The following is a 16,193-nucleotide window of genomic DNA, read 5'->3' as shown; positions in this document are numbered from 1 at the left end:
AGGGAGGTGAGGGGATCTGGCGGCTCCTCCTCACCCCCAGGCTCGGGTTTGTTCTGCTCCCCAAATCCCAGCTAGGGAAACGCAGCCCGAAGCCGCTGGCAGGGACCGGTCAGAAGCCCGTCAGGAGGATGTAGAAGGAGGATGCAGCAGGAGGATGCAGCTCGGTACCGTACAGGGCCGTTCCGTACCGAGCTGAAGCTCGACGGCGCGTCCTGGGCTGAAGCGGGACCCGGCGCCTCTCGCCCCCACCCAGTTCTGTCGGTGAGGGCAAGAGGGAGCCAAGAGCATCCCCTCCCCATCCCCATCCTTATCGCTGCGACCGGAGGGATCGGGATAACGGCGCACAGCCCCCCCGCTCGGGGATGCACGGAGCCGGGACAGGGGTGGGGGAACCCCAGTTTGGGGAGTACAACGGGAGGTAGGGGGGATGAACTGTGTGCCGGGGGGCGGGCGGTGGGAGGGACCTGCCGGAGCCCGTCCAATGAGCGAGCGGGGGGGCGGGGGGGCCGGGCTATAATGCTGTTGATGTCGGGCGGCGGAGTCAGACAATACCGCGCCCCCGAGCCGGGCAGCCCGGAGCGCTTCTGCCCCGCTCCGCTCCCACGATGATGTCCATGAACAGCAAGCAGGCGTTCAGCATGCACCCCATCCTGCACGAGCCCAAGTTCCCTCACCTGCACACCAGCTCCGAGGCCATCCGCAGGGCCTGTCTGCCCGCCCCACAGGTAAGCTGCCCCTCGAGTGAGGCTCCCTACAGCACCCCATGGGAGGGATCGGGGGGGGGGGTCCGCTCTGTGCCCTCCCCAGCTTCCAAACGGTTTCCTTCTGGTTTTGGGTGCTATGTGGGGTTAGAGAGGGGTGGGGGGTTTCTCTCTCCTAGCGCTCCCGGAGCCGGGAGAGGGGCCGAAAAGTGGGGAAGCGCCGGTGGGTCCGCCCCGGCGAGGAGAAGGCGGCCGTTCTCCCCCGTCCGCCCCGTCGGTGCAGCGGCGGCTCTGCGGGATGTCCGGTGGCTCTGGGCCCCTCGGAGGCCTCTCTCCGATTCCGGGGAGGACCCCGGAGAGCACGGAGGCGCCTGGAGTCCGGCACCTGCTCCCGACACTTTAAATTGGCCGGGGGAAAAGGGTTGAACTCGGTTCATCGGCCCTGTCCCAGGTGCTGCTGGAGGGGCAGAGCTGGATCACAGCAACTTCCTTTTAACCCTCTCCCGCTCTTTCAGTTTGTTTTTGCTCCCACTTTTATCCCCCCTCCGCAGATCCAGGGTAACATTTTTGCGGGCTTTGACGAGACCTTGCTGCGGGGCGCCGAGGCTCTGGCCGCCGTGGATATCGTGTCGCAGAAAACCCACCCCTTCAAGCCAGATGCCACTTACCACACCATGAGCAGCGTGTCCTGCACTCCTACCTCTTCCTCCGTCCACCTGCACCACCCGTCCGTGCTGACCACCCACCATCCCCACCACCACCAGCCCTCCCAGGGCCTGGATGGAGAGCTCTTGGACCACCTCAACACTGCCCTCCCGCTTGGAGGGGTGCCGGGCCTGGACGTGGGATCCACTCCTTCGCACCCACATTCCCACATGTCGGCCATCAACCACATGGCCCATCACTCCCAGCCCATGAACGTGTCCCACCCCCACGGCCTGGCTTCCCATACTGTCATCTCCAGCCCCGAGACGGAGACGGACCCCCGGGAGCTGGAGTCCTTTGCTGAGCGGTTCAAGCAGCGGAGGATCAAGCTGGGGGTGACCCAGGCAGATGTGGGCTCCGCGCTGGCCAACCTGAAGATCCCGGGGGTGGGCTGCCTTAGCCAAAGCACAATCTGCAGGTTCGAGTCTCTCACCTTGTCCCACAACAACATGGTGGCCCTCAAACCCATCCTGGAAGCGTGGCTGGAGGAGGCTGAACGGGCTCAGAGGGAGAAAATGACCAAACCTGAGATCTACACGGCGGGGGACAAGAAGCGCAAGCGCACGTCCATCGCTGCCCCCGAGAAGCGCTCACTGGAGGCTTATTTTGCCGTGCAGCCACGGCCCTCCTCGGAGAAAATCGCTGCCATCGCCGAGAAGTTAGACTTGAAGAAGAACGTGGTGCGGGTCTGGTTTTGCAATCAGAGACAGAAGCAGAAAAGGATGAAATTTTCTGCTACCTACTGAAGAAGGGGCTGGGAGGGTAGTGGTGGGGAGGGTCTGCCCCACTCCCCCCCCCCGGCCCCTTCAGAACGGGCCGGGCTGGGGGCTGTTGGTGGTGGTGTTTGAAAAAGAAAACTGGGGGGGAGAAAAAAAAAACCAAAAGGAAAAATAAACCTAAAAAAAGGGAACCCCCCCCAAAGCAAAGAATTTGGTGCCTGCTCCTCCACCCCGGGCAAAGCGGCCCCACAGCTGGGACTGGTACAGACTGCTTTTGTAGATAAAACTGGACAAAAGGTGGAGGAAAAGGAAAAGAGAAACCGAAGGGCCCAGGCGGGGTTTTGGGGGGCCCGCGGTCAGGGCAGCAGCACCCACAGCGCAGCAGGCTCTGCCGCAGCCCTTCGCCTGGTGCCCGCTTCTTTCCTTTCAAATAGCCTAAAATAAGGAAAACACGTGAAATACCTGAGAAAGGAAACGAGCTGGAAGTGCACCGGGTGGCTGTAAATAGGGGTGTCCGCCGCGCTCCCCGCTGCCGGGGCCTCCACACACACGCACTTGCATGGTTCTGTTCCAAACCCATCGCGTTTTTGCAGTAACATTTCTGTTTCTACCTCATCGGCTGAATTAAAACGAAAAGAAAAAGAAGAAAAAAATACATTAAAAAAAGAGAAAATAATTAAAAATAATGAAAAAAAGGATAAATTGGCACGTCCCTGGAGCCCGTGTGTTGGGAATGGAGCTTTGGTTTTGCTTTGGTTTCACGCGAACAGTCCGAGGTCCCTCTGATCTCCCTGTGTTCAATCCTACGCTTCGACAATCAAGTCACCGGGGGCCCAGGAGCGGCCCGGGGGGGGGGTCCCGCAGCCCAGACCCCCGCGGGCGGCTCCTCTGCAAAGCGTCAGCGCTGCACTTTCTAAGGCAAGAGCACTGCGTTTGGGTTTTCTTTTCTTTGCGTATTTAATAGAGACATTTTTGCCTCCGTTTCCTTTTTGGTTTGCTTTATTTTTAAACTTAAAAGTAAACGAGATTTCGTTGCGCCGCGTGTGTGCTGAATGGAGTTCGCTGTCTGTGTACGCTGCAGCATTTCAAATAAACCATGCACGTTTTACCTCACCCTCCTGCCTCCTGGAGTTCCTGCGGCCGCCGGGCTCGGCCCCGCTGAGGCTCCTCCAGCCCAACCCCGCCGCCTCCGGCCGCCGACGGGACGCGGCTCTGGCCGTTCTCCTCCATGGGGAAGCCAGCGGTGGGGCCGAGCCGGAGCGGGTCTTCCCTCTAGCGGACCCACTGCGGGGACACGCTGGAGGAGCCCCCTTGGGGAAGGGACTCAGCGGAGCTGGGGCTCCCCGAGCCGAGCCCGGCGTGAGCTCTGCCTCGAAGCCCGGAGGATGCTCCCGCGGCTCCACTCGCCCGCGAGCCCCGCGGGGACGGGGCTCTGCCCCTCGCTGCTGCCCCGCCGCAGTCCCGGCGTTTCCACCGGGCAGGACGCCCCCCGCCAAGACGGGTCCGGGACCCCGAGATGAGCCTGGACCAATGATAAGGGTGTTCCCGTCCGGGGGAGCGAAAATAGCGGGGTGTGGTTTGTGGGGTTTTTGAGTGTTAGTTTGGGTTTGGTTTGGGTTTGTATTGTTGGGGTTGGTTTGTTTCGGGTTTTTCTGTTGGTTTTTATTTTTTTTTTTTTTTATTTTGTAATAACTTATTCGCTGGAAAAATTCGGGGGAACGGGGCTGTGATGAGGGTTCGGGTTGGGTTCAGGTTCAAGGTTTAGGTTGGGGAGGATCCTGCGGTCGGACGGAGAGGCTTTTACGGGGGGAAAAACCAAAACGAAACGAAAACCGCAGACACAAAAAACCCCAAACAAGCAAGCAAAGAAAAAAAAAAAAAAAAAGGAAACCCAAACAAACAAAAAAACCCAAACAAAACCCCCCAAAACAAACAAAACAAAATAACCCGAAAACAGAAAAAAAGGAAAACAAACAAACAAACAAAAATCACCCACAAACCCCCAAAATAAAACCAAAATAAAACAACTCCCAAACCAACAAAAAACAATTAAAAAAACCCAAAGAAATACAAAACAACATAAAAACACACCCAAAACAAACAAACAAAACCAAGCCCAAGGAAACCCCACGAAACACAAACCAAGAACAACCCAAGCGAACAGAGTGAAACCCGCGCAGCGCCCCAGCTCCCGCCGGGGTGCGGAACCGGCTCTGGGGGACTGAGCAGGAGGACCCCTCATCCCGACCGGCCCCCTCCGCGTTATTCCAGGGCGCTTCTCCACCCCCATCCCCGCCTTTGTTCTTTCTCTCCTTTCGTGGGTTGTTTTTTTTCCATGGAGTGAAAAGCGCATTTTCATAAATAGACCTTGGCCAAGTGCTGCTGATGAAATTTTAATGACGGTGGATGCTGAGTGCTGCCCGGGGGGGCCCGGAGAATCGGCTCCAGCATTACCGGGGCCCCGTTCCCCCCACCCCCAGCTCTCCCTCGCAGGCAAAACACGATCCCGCATCGCAGGGACCCCTCAAACCAGAACCCTCCCGTTCACCCCCAAATCGGGACCTCTCATCCCAGCCTGGAGGGGGGGGGGGCTGTCCGGCGGCTCGCAGGGGCCACTCTGCCCCCGTTTCTCAAAGTTTGCAACGGAGAGCGATGCAATATTTATCACCCGCCACCATAAAAAGGCGAGTCGGTATTTCCCAAGCACAAATGCAAAGCGCTCAAGCGAATGCGCGGAGCTGGAGCGGGGCCGGGATTGCCCGAAGCTCCCGGGACCACCAGGTAAGGGATCGGGGGGACCGGCAGGGACAGGAGCACACGATGGGGACAAGAAGCAGGATCCGGTGGTTGGGAAGGGCGGGCAGCAGGTGCAGAGCAGGGCTGAGGCCTGGAGAGCTCATCACACCCGGGGGAATAGGCAGGAGTCGGCTCAGGGGCTGATCCTCCTCTTGCTCCTGCTCCTGGTCCTGCTGCTCCTCCTCCTGCTGCTCCTGGTCCTGGTCCTGGTCCTCCTGCTCCTCCTCCTGGTCCTGGTCCTGCTACTGGTCCTTCTGCTCCTCTTCCTCCTGCTCCTGGTCCTGCTTCTGCTGCTCCTCTTCCTCCTGCTCCTAGTTCTGCTCCTGCTGCTCCTCTTCCTCCTGCTCCTAGTCCTGCTCCTGCTGCTCCTCTTCCTCCTGCTCCTAGTCCTGCTCCTGCTGCTCCTCTTCCTCCTGCTCCTAGTCCTGCTCCTGCTGCTCCTCTTCCTCCTGCTCCTAGTCCTGCTCCTGCTCCAGCAGCACCCACTGTGCTCAGGTTGTGTGCGAGGCTCCAGGATGCATGGGGAGAAAGGGTGGTGATCCAAGAAAGAGGAGTATGAGAATCACAGAAGAGCCCCTTTGGCATTCCACTCCCTGCCCCTCCATGGACACCTCCTGGGCACAGCTTGGGGAAAAGCTGCTGGCTTTTCCTGTCCCAAGGTCCAGAGGCCAGGATGGGCCAGGCACAGGTTCCTGCTTTTGTCCTGCAGCTCCATTTCTGTGTCGGTTTCTGCTGCTCCTACCCAGGGTGCTTCTGCCAAGGGGAAGCTGGTGGCAAGGTGAGGGTGGCTGTGGCTGTCCTCTCCTGTGGGTCTCCCCTCGAGGGTTTGGGCCCAGCCAGATACCTAAAGGCCTTCCCCCTTCCCCAGCCCTCCAGCCAGAAGATGGTGCTTCCTGAGGACTGAAAAGCATCACACAGAGCTAACTCACCAGGGATCTGACAGAGGCGGATTTGGGGTCTTCGAAGCAGGGGTGGGTGCACGAGTGAGTGTAGACCTCTAGGCTCCAGTTATGGTCAATGGAAGAGGAACCAGGGAATCGACAGCACAATCTCTTTCTAACATTGACTTCTGAAGTGGGGAGGGTGAATGGTGCTCTAGAGGCATCTTACTCACCTCAAAATCCTATAAAGATGCTGAATAGCCAGCTCAGATGGAGACATCTATAAATGGGATCACGACAGCTTAGCAGAGATGGGTCCTTACCCCTGGTGCTGCAAAGGCTTCCTGAGGGAAGTTGCCCACCAGTTCTGGGCTGCTGAAGCTCTCAGACATCAGTTACTGGAGCTCTGCCCTTAGAGCTGGTGCGTGACCCCACAGCAAGAATCTCTTGCCATACAGTGCTCCCTTCCAAGCTGATTAGCTCCGTGTCATGCTCTTTTTTATCCTGCTATAAAAGCCAAGACCCTCTGCTGAACTTGAGCCTGGTAAGTCCAGGCAAATGCAGACATGTGTGAAGAAATCCCTCCTTTATGTTTTAGAATAATTTAGGATGGGGCATGGCTGTAATGCTGCACCAGATCCCTTTCACCCCACTTTGTTCCACAGGAAGAAGGACTGACCATGGTTCCTGAGCTGGGGGATGGCAGCAAATGCTGCCAGCACAGCTCTTGTGTCAGCACACAGGCAAGGGGATGATTTCCCAACTGGGAAGGGAAACAAGGCAGTAAGGTTGTTGATAGCTGGGTTCCCTGGGGATGACCAGCAGGTCCCATGTCTCCATCCATGGATTCTGTAGCTCTAGTCCTCATCCAGAGCTTTAAAGGCTGTGGGGAATCAGCAAGGTGGCCACCACCCCCCCCCATCCGCAGTAAGAGCAACAGGCATTGCCTGAGCCCAGAGCCATAACTCCAGACTAACCTGTGTGTTGCTGCAAGCAGCCTTGCCCCGGAGGAGGGACATGTGAACCCCCTCATTCAGCTCTTACCAGCATGTCACAGCTTTGTGCCCAGCTTTGAGTCTAGAGGAGAGAGAATGCTCCATGTTCTTTCCAAGATTCCTGCCTTTGAAAGGCATCCAGGTAAAGGGTGCCTCTGCTGACGGCCGCTCTTCTATTATTCCATGTGTTTTAGTGCAGAGCAGATGTATTTTTAAAGAGGCCGAAGCCTGGAGTAGGTTCTGTTCCACTACAAGGGAAAAAGGAGCAAAGCAGTAATTAGAGGCTTCAGGGAGGAGGAGAGCTTGAGGCAGGGCAGGAAGATGCCAGCAATCAGCTGTCTTTGGAAAGAGTTTGGGAAATGAGTTAATAACAACATAAAGAATGATACCTTGATCTTATTACTCACAATTATATGTTTTGATCTATTTTGATATAAAATAGAAAAATATATTTATTTATTTAAGGCTTCTGAGAGACTTTATAATAGTCCTGCAATACCTAAAGGGGCTGCAAGAAACCTGGAGAGGGGCTTTGGGCAAGGGTCTGTATGCACAGGCCAAGGGGAATGGCTTTAACCTGCCAGAGGGGAGACTGAGATGAGCTCTTAGGCAGAAGCTCTTCCCTGTGAGGGTGCTGAGGCGCTGGCACAGGGTGCCCAGAGAAGCTGCATTGCAGAAATCCAGGCACTTCCCATCAGGTCTGGTGAGAAGAGGTGGGAGAAGCTGGTTGATACCCTGGACACAGATTCCTGTCTGCATTTCCAAGGACCAAATCCTGAGCTTCCTCCTCTTGCTCCCAACAGCAGGAGTTGGGCTGCTCAAACCTGCCTGCAATACGAATGCCTTTAGCACATGGCTCTAGTGCGCCAAACTAGAGCTCTGGGCTCTACACACTCATTTGAGTGACAGCAAGAGATCCTACTAAACCTGAATATTTCTTTATCTGTTCTAATATGTGTTAAAGAAACACTTCCAGCAATTGAATCCTGTGCTTTTCCCACACAAAGACCAAGGCCTGGCTCTCACCCCCCTCACCTCCAAGACTTGTCAGCAGTCCTACTGAAGCAGGAGCAAACCCTCATTTTCAGCTGGAAGCTGGAAGGAAGCGCAGTGGGATCCTGCTTTGGATCACTGGGTGAATCAGAGGGTAGGGAATATCACAGGTGATCTCAAAAACTTTGGGATCCTGGAGACAGGGTAAAACCCTCACTTCATCCTGCCTTGCAGTACAATGAGGGGGTATCCACCACACGTGTTTATCTACTCTGCATCTTGTGATCTATCCAGACTTTGAACTGGTTACTAACACCACGACTAACACTCAGGGCAGTTTTTCCTATTGCTTACCAGTATTTGCACAATGTACACTGGGGTCCCAAGTGAGCTCAGCAGACAGATCAGGATCTTCAGATTAGGAATGACAACTGCATTGTCCTGTTTTCAGCCACATGCTGCTGACACTAAAACATGGACACAGGGCTGGTGCAAGGTCCCACTGGTGGTACGGGAAGTTCAGGGTGGGAGTGTTGCTTTAATGCAGTCACCAGAATCAGTTGATGTAATTCCGGAGGCCCCTTTCCCCAACCTGAGTCACACCATGAGTGAATCTGTTCCCTGACTTCTGACTGTTTTCCTCCCACCTTCATCTTCTCCCTCCACCCTGTCCATCATCTCTGCTGCTCTTCTCTCCCCCCTCCTCTTCATCCTCACAGCCTGCCCTCTTACGTGGTCCATACCTTCTGCTCAAACACTAGGGCTCTTGACCAACCCATCCCGTGGGAAATGGGGGCAGCGTGTCCCAGGCTGAGCACTGCTCTGCTCTTGTCATTGTGTGTGCTGCCTGAGCATCCCAGGATTTCCCTCCCAAACCCACCCAGTCTCCCTGGTGTGGGGGACGCTCCTGAGGGTTTCCCTTCTCCTGGGAGGCCATTTGCTCCATCATAAGGACCCTTCAGCACTGACCCCCTCACATCTGCACAGAGGGAGCGGGTGCTGGATGTGAGCATCCTCAGTGCTGCTCCCCCACCTCCTGCTGCAGGAGCTGCCCTGGTCTGCTCAGGCAGACAAACCTGGATCAAACCAACAGTGAAGAGGCTCCCAGAGAGTCCCAGGCTCCAGCCACTACAGACCCAAACCTCCCCATGGAAAGCAGAACAGCCTCCAAACATGGGATGAAGACTTCTGATGCTTCTTCCCAGAGGTGCTGCAGTTGTCTTTGGCTGGGTTTCTCCCTCGCAGGCTGCTCTGTGCTGCAGCACCGTGCCTGTGTCCTGCAGCCAGCATGGGGGAGTGCTCATTACCTCCGGGTTCTCACATGGATTTTTCCTACCCTCGCTGTGCTGTTTAGTTCAGACCTAAGCGAGCTTTTCCAGCGTGCTGCCTCTATGTCTTTATTAAAAGACACAGCTTAAGGAGGGGGTCAGGAGCGGGTGGGATGGAGCAGCTCTGGATGCACTCTGTAGCCAAAACCACGGGAATCTTCTGCTCTACAACTGTTCACAGCCCCCAACAGCTGCGCAGTGCAGGCAGCGGAGCAGCAGGACACGGGGTCAGTCCTCTGGCCATGACTAATTCATCACTAAGTGCAGCCCCTCTGCCTGTTACCTTTGTGCTGCTGTCTCCTCTGGTGTAAAGGCAGGTGGACTGACAGGGACATGTCCCTGAGAGATGAGAACCACCGGGGTGGGGGTGGTGGTGGGCAAGCTGATGGAAAGGCTGAGTTGTATTCTCTATGGCTTGCAGAGGAGCCCATCTCTGTTGCAAGGCAAGAGATGACAAGCAGTCTATTCATGATACCAGCTTATGAGGTATATGTTTCCCCCAGGAAGCTTTGAGCCCTGGGTCAAATTTACTCTCAGATTCCTTGAAATCAAGGCCACCATTCCAGGCGGTCCCGACATTGCCAAAGCAAAGCCCTTTGTACCTCGTGCTGCAGCCAAACGCCCTGGGACCAGGGGCTGAGCAGGGTCCCTGTGTCTGGGCACAGACCTCCAGCCTCGACTGCTTGCAGCAGTTGCCAGGAGCTTTAGGAACTGCGGAGCCTTTCCCTCAAGAGCTGGTGTCCCATCAGAACATGTGGTGACCAGCCAGGTGCTGCACTGGCCCTGGGGACTCGGGCACAGTTATGGGCTTATCCCTGTGATGCACTGACACCCAAGGCCTGGCCAAAGGTTCCTGACCTTCTGCCACCCCCAGTGGACCCTGCAGCCAGCTCAGACATCACTTCCCCTTGCTCCTTGGCTGGCAGGGTGCTGTTAAGCACCAGAACCAGCTGCATTAAGTGCTCCTCTTGCTGGGGGAAGTGCCTGCTTCTTGCCATGATGGCTCCGCATCCCCCCTGTGAATTCCTGGCTGTTGCAAGACACTAACTGAGCCAGCCACATGCTTCAGAGTGTTAATTATTGATGATAAAAGTTCATAATGTGCTGTTAAATGGGCTGCAGGATATTTTGGTTAAATTAAGGGAACCTTAAAACTCCCTCTGCAGGGCCTTGCTGAGAGCAAAGGTTCAATTAAATCTTAGGCTCCGTGGCCTCTGCCTATAGAAATCCTGGAAGTGCAGAGATAACCCAATAGCTCAGCTTCATTGTGCCCAACTGGAAGGTTCTAGGTGAAGTGTTTACCAAGGAGACCTCAAAGCCTGGTCTTCAGAGAGCCTGAAACAACACCTCCTGTGTTTCCGGATTTGGGGTCTGTTTGAGAACCAGATACCTCTGAGTGAGGTAATGCAGCACTCCAGTGATTCATGGGAAGCTGCACACCGAACTTGCATGGGGAACTTGAACCTAAGCAGGTGCTTGAGGCCAGCTCCGGGGCTCCTACCTCTGCCTTCAGTTCAGTTTTGGGGTTTTTACTCAAGGACAATGTCACATCAATGACTTCAGTGACTCTTGACTCCACCAGCCTTCTGCAGGCCAGATGGGCTTCCAGGCTCTTTTCTCCTCATTCATGGGCAAATTCACGGGCTTTACTCTCACCCAATCCAGCGCCTCCCAACGAATGGTCACGCATCTGCTTGCAGCCATGATTTGTTAATGGTGCTTTCCTCTGTGTGCTCACCGTTGGGTTAGACCAGGATGCTCCAGCTCCCTGCCTGGAGAGGGGCCAAAACCACAAGGTCCTTTCTGGGTGGCTGGGTGAATGCCCCTTGCATTGATCCCTCTGCACACTGGACCGTGCATCAGTGGAAAGCCCATGAGGATGCAGGCGAAGCAGCAGTGAGCCCCACACTGGGCTTTATTCCTGCCAATACCTGCACGTCCTCATAGTGGCCTGTTTGCTCTAATATAGAACATCATATCTTGACTTATCTTTGAGAGATCTTAAAGCCTCCATCGGGCAGCCACTGGTGCTGCAAAGACTCAGCTCCCACAGCTCTCTCCATGTGGAGCACCTCCATGGGACTTTGCTCACCCCCTGGTTTGTGACCTGGTCCTGCTGTATGTTCAGATAGGAATCATCCCTCCTTTCCCAGCCCTGAGATGCATCCCATGCCACCACCTTTCTTGCTTCTCTCCTATTCTGTGCTTTCAGAGGTGATGCCCAAGTCCACTGTGTCTGGCTCTGAGGAGTCCCACTCTGGAGACATCCTTCGTCCTGCTGACACAATGAACATTCATGTTCACGATCTTACAACTCTCCCCTGTGCAGGAAGAGATGAGCTGGCGCACAGGGAAGTTGTGAAGGAGAGTGAATACAAGACATGAGTGTGTCTGTCCTCCTGTGAGGGACTTGGTCCCCTCAGAACCGTGCTGGGCTGACACAGACTTGTGAGGGGATGGAGTCCAGGCATTGAGAAGGAACGGGGATAATTTCCTGGGTTCATAAGGGAGCTATTCACAGCATGGTAGCCTCCCTCGTGCATGCCACTTTGCTCAGCTGAAAGCCTCATCCTTCCCCTGCTGCAGGTTCCCAAGGTCCTCAATCCTTTGCCATGTTTTTTTCCTGGGAGCAGAAGCTAATGCAGTAAAGCATGCCATGCTCCCAGCTAGAGAGCGGGAAAGGAGGTAAAGTGGGGTTAGAAGAACCCTAAAGGAGCCTCCTTCACACTCACTTTCCATTATTTTCATGCCTTGGAGCATCTGGAGCCTGCTATAAATTGGTGGAGGAGCATCTCATCTCTTGACCCTGGAGGTGAGACCTCTTCAAGGCTGACACTGCTGCCCTGGCACACCCAGGTCTGCAGTCGCAGACTTGCCAGTGTTTGAGCTGTGGCTCCTCAGCAAGAAGTGGTGTTAAAAAGGACCAAATAGGGCTGGTGACACAGAAACACCCCCCCAACCTGCACTGCGCTTGCTGTGGTGGCTGCTGCAGTCCACAGTGAGGCTTAGATGCTGCAGACAGATCTTTCTTCAAGCCCTGTTAAAGAAGCTCATTGAAACAGCCCTGACAAAAGAGGCATTTTGAACTCTTACCTGAGGATCCCCTTTGGCCATGCTGTTTCTTCCCATTCTCCCACCATTTATTACTAATGTATTGTATCGACATGCCTTACTACCTACTCATGAATGAGGGAACATCTCTCTCCCTTGACTGATGGATCAATGTCCTTCCAGACCAACTTTCATGCCTACAATTTTTGCTAGCCTTGCTCTTTCCCTGCTCTTTCTGCTGACCAGAAAACCCCTTGATTAATAAAGGTTTGGGTCTACACCATGAGATGAGGCCTCCTCTGCGCAGGTGAGAACATCTGCAAGAGACACCCATCACAGATTGTGTGATGAACTTGCCTGTAGGGCCACTGGAGTGTCTGCTGGTGTCTCTAGCCCACTGTAATGCCCACCTTCCCCACTTCTTCTTGTGCCATTCGATCCTGGCCGCATCAGCAATTAGACAGGTGACCTCAGATATCCATGTAATCCTTGGAACTAGGTGATCTTAAGGTGCTTTCCAACCCTAACTATTCTATGATTCTATGCTTTATGAAACTGCAGACATCGTAGGAGCAAACCTAAACAAGTTATCACTTCTGCTATTGCTGGTGTGTTCATACCCAAAGCAGCAACTCAGCACAGCTACTGACTGCAAGAAATCCCTCCAGGAGGTGTTCATAGCTATCATCATCTGCCTTGCAGTGCCCAAGGGCAGCTAGTTGGAGTGTCCAACACAGCCTGAGCACCAAAGCTTCTGGGACTAACAACCCGCAGAAGCATGGGCAGGTAGGTCCCAGTGGTGAGGTCTCAGCATTGAACTAGTCATGAGTCGTTATTCTCAGACAAGAGCCCCCTAGATCTCTTGCTTATGCTCCCTTTGTCACACCAGCCTTCACATGCTTCCTGCAAGACAATGTCCCTTGTGCACGGCACCGTATCTTCATCTCAGGTAGCCTCATGGTGAAAAGACAGTGTCTTCTGACAGACCATAAATATAGATAAGCTAGTTGGAAAATGATCACCCTTTGGCGTTACCATGTTTGTCTGTGTGATGTGAGCAGTTGTCTTCAGACCATGCCTGTGAAAGCCTCTGCTTAGCTCTGCTTCAGATGTTTTTTTACCGCCCTCCTTCCCATCTCCAGTTCAGCTCTTGGCTGATTCAGAGGGTCCACTGCAGTACTCCCCAAGATAACACAAGAACACTACCTGCCAGAGGGCAGGTTGATAAGAGCTCTTAGGCAGAAGCTCTTCCCTGTGAGGGTGCTGAGGCGCTGGCACAGGGTGCCCAGAGAAGCTGTGGCTGCCCCATCCCTGTCAGTGCTCAAGGCCAGGTTGGACACAGGGGCTTGGAGCAAGCTGCTCTAGGGGAAGGTGTCCCTGCCCGTGGCAAGGGTTGGAACTGGAGGAGCTTTAAGGTCCCTTCCAACCCAAACCAGGCTGGGATTCTGTGATCAGCTCCATCTGCCTTGTTTGCAGGCAGCAGAAGGTCAAGGGGCTGGTGTCCACTGAGCTCTGGCTCATTCGTTTGCTGAGCTGGAGGTGCTCTTTGCAAGGAAGGAACAGGTCACAGTGTATTGTGCTCATCTCTGAGCCTGGAGTCGGGCAATCACTTGGGTGTTATAAACCATAACCATCAGCATAGAGGATTTGAATAGATAGAGAGGATAGAAAATCCTGCTCCTTGGCATCTTCCCAAAGGAAGGTGAGTGGAGGAGAGAGGACTCAGGCTGATTGTCCAGGAGCTGCTTTCTGCTCCCAGTACAGCCTCCCAATCCTTCAAACCAGGGAGCGCCTGAAAAGCAAGTGCAGATACAGAGAATCCATTTAGACGGACCAGAAGGAAGTTGTGCACAAGTGACTGTGCACTTTGCAGGGAGTGGAAATGCAGCTTGCCTCCGCGCCAAGCCTTGATGGCTTCATTCTGCTTCATAAGGCTCTTAGCTCCTATGGGCTGGAGCCAGGCTCCCTCTGAGAGCCGGAGAGGGAGGCAGGGAGGTGGCCTCCTCCAAGCCACTCCAAATACTTAACTCAGTAAAAATTCTCCTGTTCCGGAGTCTAAATCCTGCTGTAGGTTATCATGGCAATAGTTGCTAATCCCCTTGGAGAGATCCAGGTAAAGCTAAACATTGCCAAAAGAAATACCTCCCAGTGCTCCAAGTCCCACCGCAAAAACCCACTTGCTGCCTCTCTATTAACTTTCAATGGAGATAATAAAGCATCCAGCAAAAGCTTCCATACAAAGATCTTCTGCCTTTATGGGTTCCCTTTGCTAAAATCCTCATTAGATGGCCATTTCCCTTGATGGCCTTAATTCATCAGCTTTGAACACTTCCTGTGAGTAAAAGGAGATCTTCAGAAGATCTGCCAGGGGAAGAGAGGTGGGCATGAGGCATACTGGGGGCTTTGAGGTGCTGGGTTTATGTACTGCAGTATGTACCAGATCAGGGTACCTGCTGGTCCCAGGCAGTTTGAGGGTGAAAGCAGCCTCCTGAAATCTCCCTTTTGTCTCCCTCCTGTCCCCTTTGCAGCTCTGGGGGGGATATACCCTGAGAGATATGTCTCCGTCATGACATACACTGTGACCACAGCTCCCATCACCAAGCCTGAGCCCAGCTGGGGATAGAGGTGGCCAGTGCAGATTTGTGGATGTGCCAACTGTGTTCCAAGCCTGTTGAGTGAGCTCTGGCACTTCCCCTTACCACAGAGATACTCCTGGGTCCAGCATATGAAATGCTGGTTTATCTGTGTTAATCATGAACCTCAAAAGATACGGGTAATGAGAGAAGGCAAGGCAAGCCAAAAAGCATCCTCAGACCATTGCAAAACAAGGGTTCCTGTCCTCATCCTTGCTTGGAAGAGGGTGGGGGCCTGGACAGTTCCTCATCTGTGCTTCTATGAAGGATCAACCTTTCCCTCAAACCCCCACCTCAGTGCAAGAGGACCCAATCCTGATAATATTTCAGCACCTCCACGTACGGCGCAGCCCTGTTTAAAGGGGACACTTCCTCCTTCCTTGCTGAACTTCAAACCTCTCCTGGCTTCTTCCTATGGAAAATACTTGTGGAATACTTTCCTGGTGCCCTCTGGAAGAGCTCAGGTATGGGCAAAGGCAGCACAGGAGCTGTTCGATTTTGACTGTAGCTGGGGAGTACCAAATGGCAACTGCTCAACTGCTCCAGCAGCAGTTCTTAGTGTGCCTCACTACAACAGTGGACATAGAAATGCTCCCCCTGTCAGCCCCAGCTCCCACCTTGGCAGAGGTGTCAGCCTCTTCTCATTTTGGAGGGCTCTTTCCTTTCTTTTTCTCTTGCCTTTTTTTCTCCCTTCTCTTTCCCTCAAGCTTTTCTCTTCCTCCTTTTTTCTTTTCCTCTTTTTTTCTTACCACCCCCCCTCTGCAGCCTTTGTTCTTCATCCATTATTTAGGCTTCTCTGACTGTAACAGCAACATTCGCCTTGTATACCTTGTGTGGGGTTTAAAATATAGATAAAAGCAGAAGGTTGGACTTGAAACACAGATTCTGACGGTTGCTGCTGACTTTGTCTGGAAGCTACAAAATCTGGATCTGTCTCTGCCCAGCGCTGGTCTTGGTACAGTTGGGGTTTTGTGGGGTTTTTTTTACTTCTGGTTGATATTCCTGCGAACTGTCTTAGTACTTGATGCTTTCATTCAGCATTTCAGCTTCTAAAAGTTCTGGGGCCAAGCTGGCTGCAGGACAGGGGAGCTGGACTTGGGCAACTTTGCTTCAAGGCTTCAGGTATAATCCTGGCTTGATATGGCAAATACCGTCTGCTCTCTGGTCCGAAATGAACTGGGCAGGAAGAGGCTGGTGTCTCCATCCAGGATCCACCAGGCTCTAATTGGCACCTCCAGTAGGGGATTCAACAAAGCTAAGGATTTTCCCTTTCAATTATGAATGCCCATGTTTCTTTTATGTCTGCTTTCTTCAGCAGTCCAAACCATTGGATTTCAAGGACAAATGTTTGTAGGAAACAAATCTGAATGTGTGAACAGTCCTAGAAAATG

At 53.8% G+C, this 16,193-nt stretch overlaps 1 protein-coding gene across 1 annotated transcript; it reads left to right on the top strand.

Moving 5' to 3' along the window:
• Positions 1 to 543: 543 nt before the first annotated feature.
• On the top strand, positions 544 to 3,238 carry LOC133216920 (brain-specific homeobox/POU domain protein 3). Its single transcript, XM_061362016.1, has 2 exons — positions 544 to 725; positions 1,253 to 3,238. The coding sequence occupies exons 1-2, from the start codon at positions 606 to 608 to the stop codon at positions 2,150 to 2,152; spliced, it is 1,020 nt and encodes a 339-aa protein (XP_061218000.1). The 5' UTR covers positions 544 to 605; the 3' UTR covers positions 2,153 to 3,238.
• The last annotated feature ends 12,955 nt before the right edge of the window (positions 3,239 to 16,193 follow it).

This window comes from Neopsephotus bourkii, unplaced genomic scaffold (genome assembly GCF_033783945.1).
Source record: "Neopsephotus bourkii isolate Nb327-2 ecotype Australia unplaced genomic scaffold, CSIRO-AGI_Nbou_v1 NB_1067, whole genome shotgun sequence".
In the NCBI taxonomy this organism is placed as follows: Eukaryota; Metazoa; Chordata; class Aves; order Psittaciformes; family Psittacidae; genus Neopsephotus; species Neopsephotus bourkii.
Note: the sequence above shows the minus strand (reverse complement) of the source record. Positions and strands in the feature narration are given on the sequence as shown.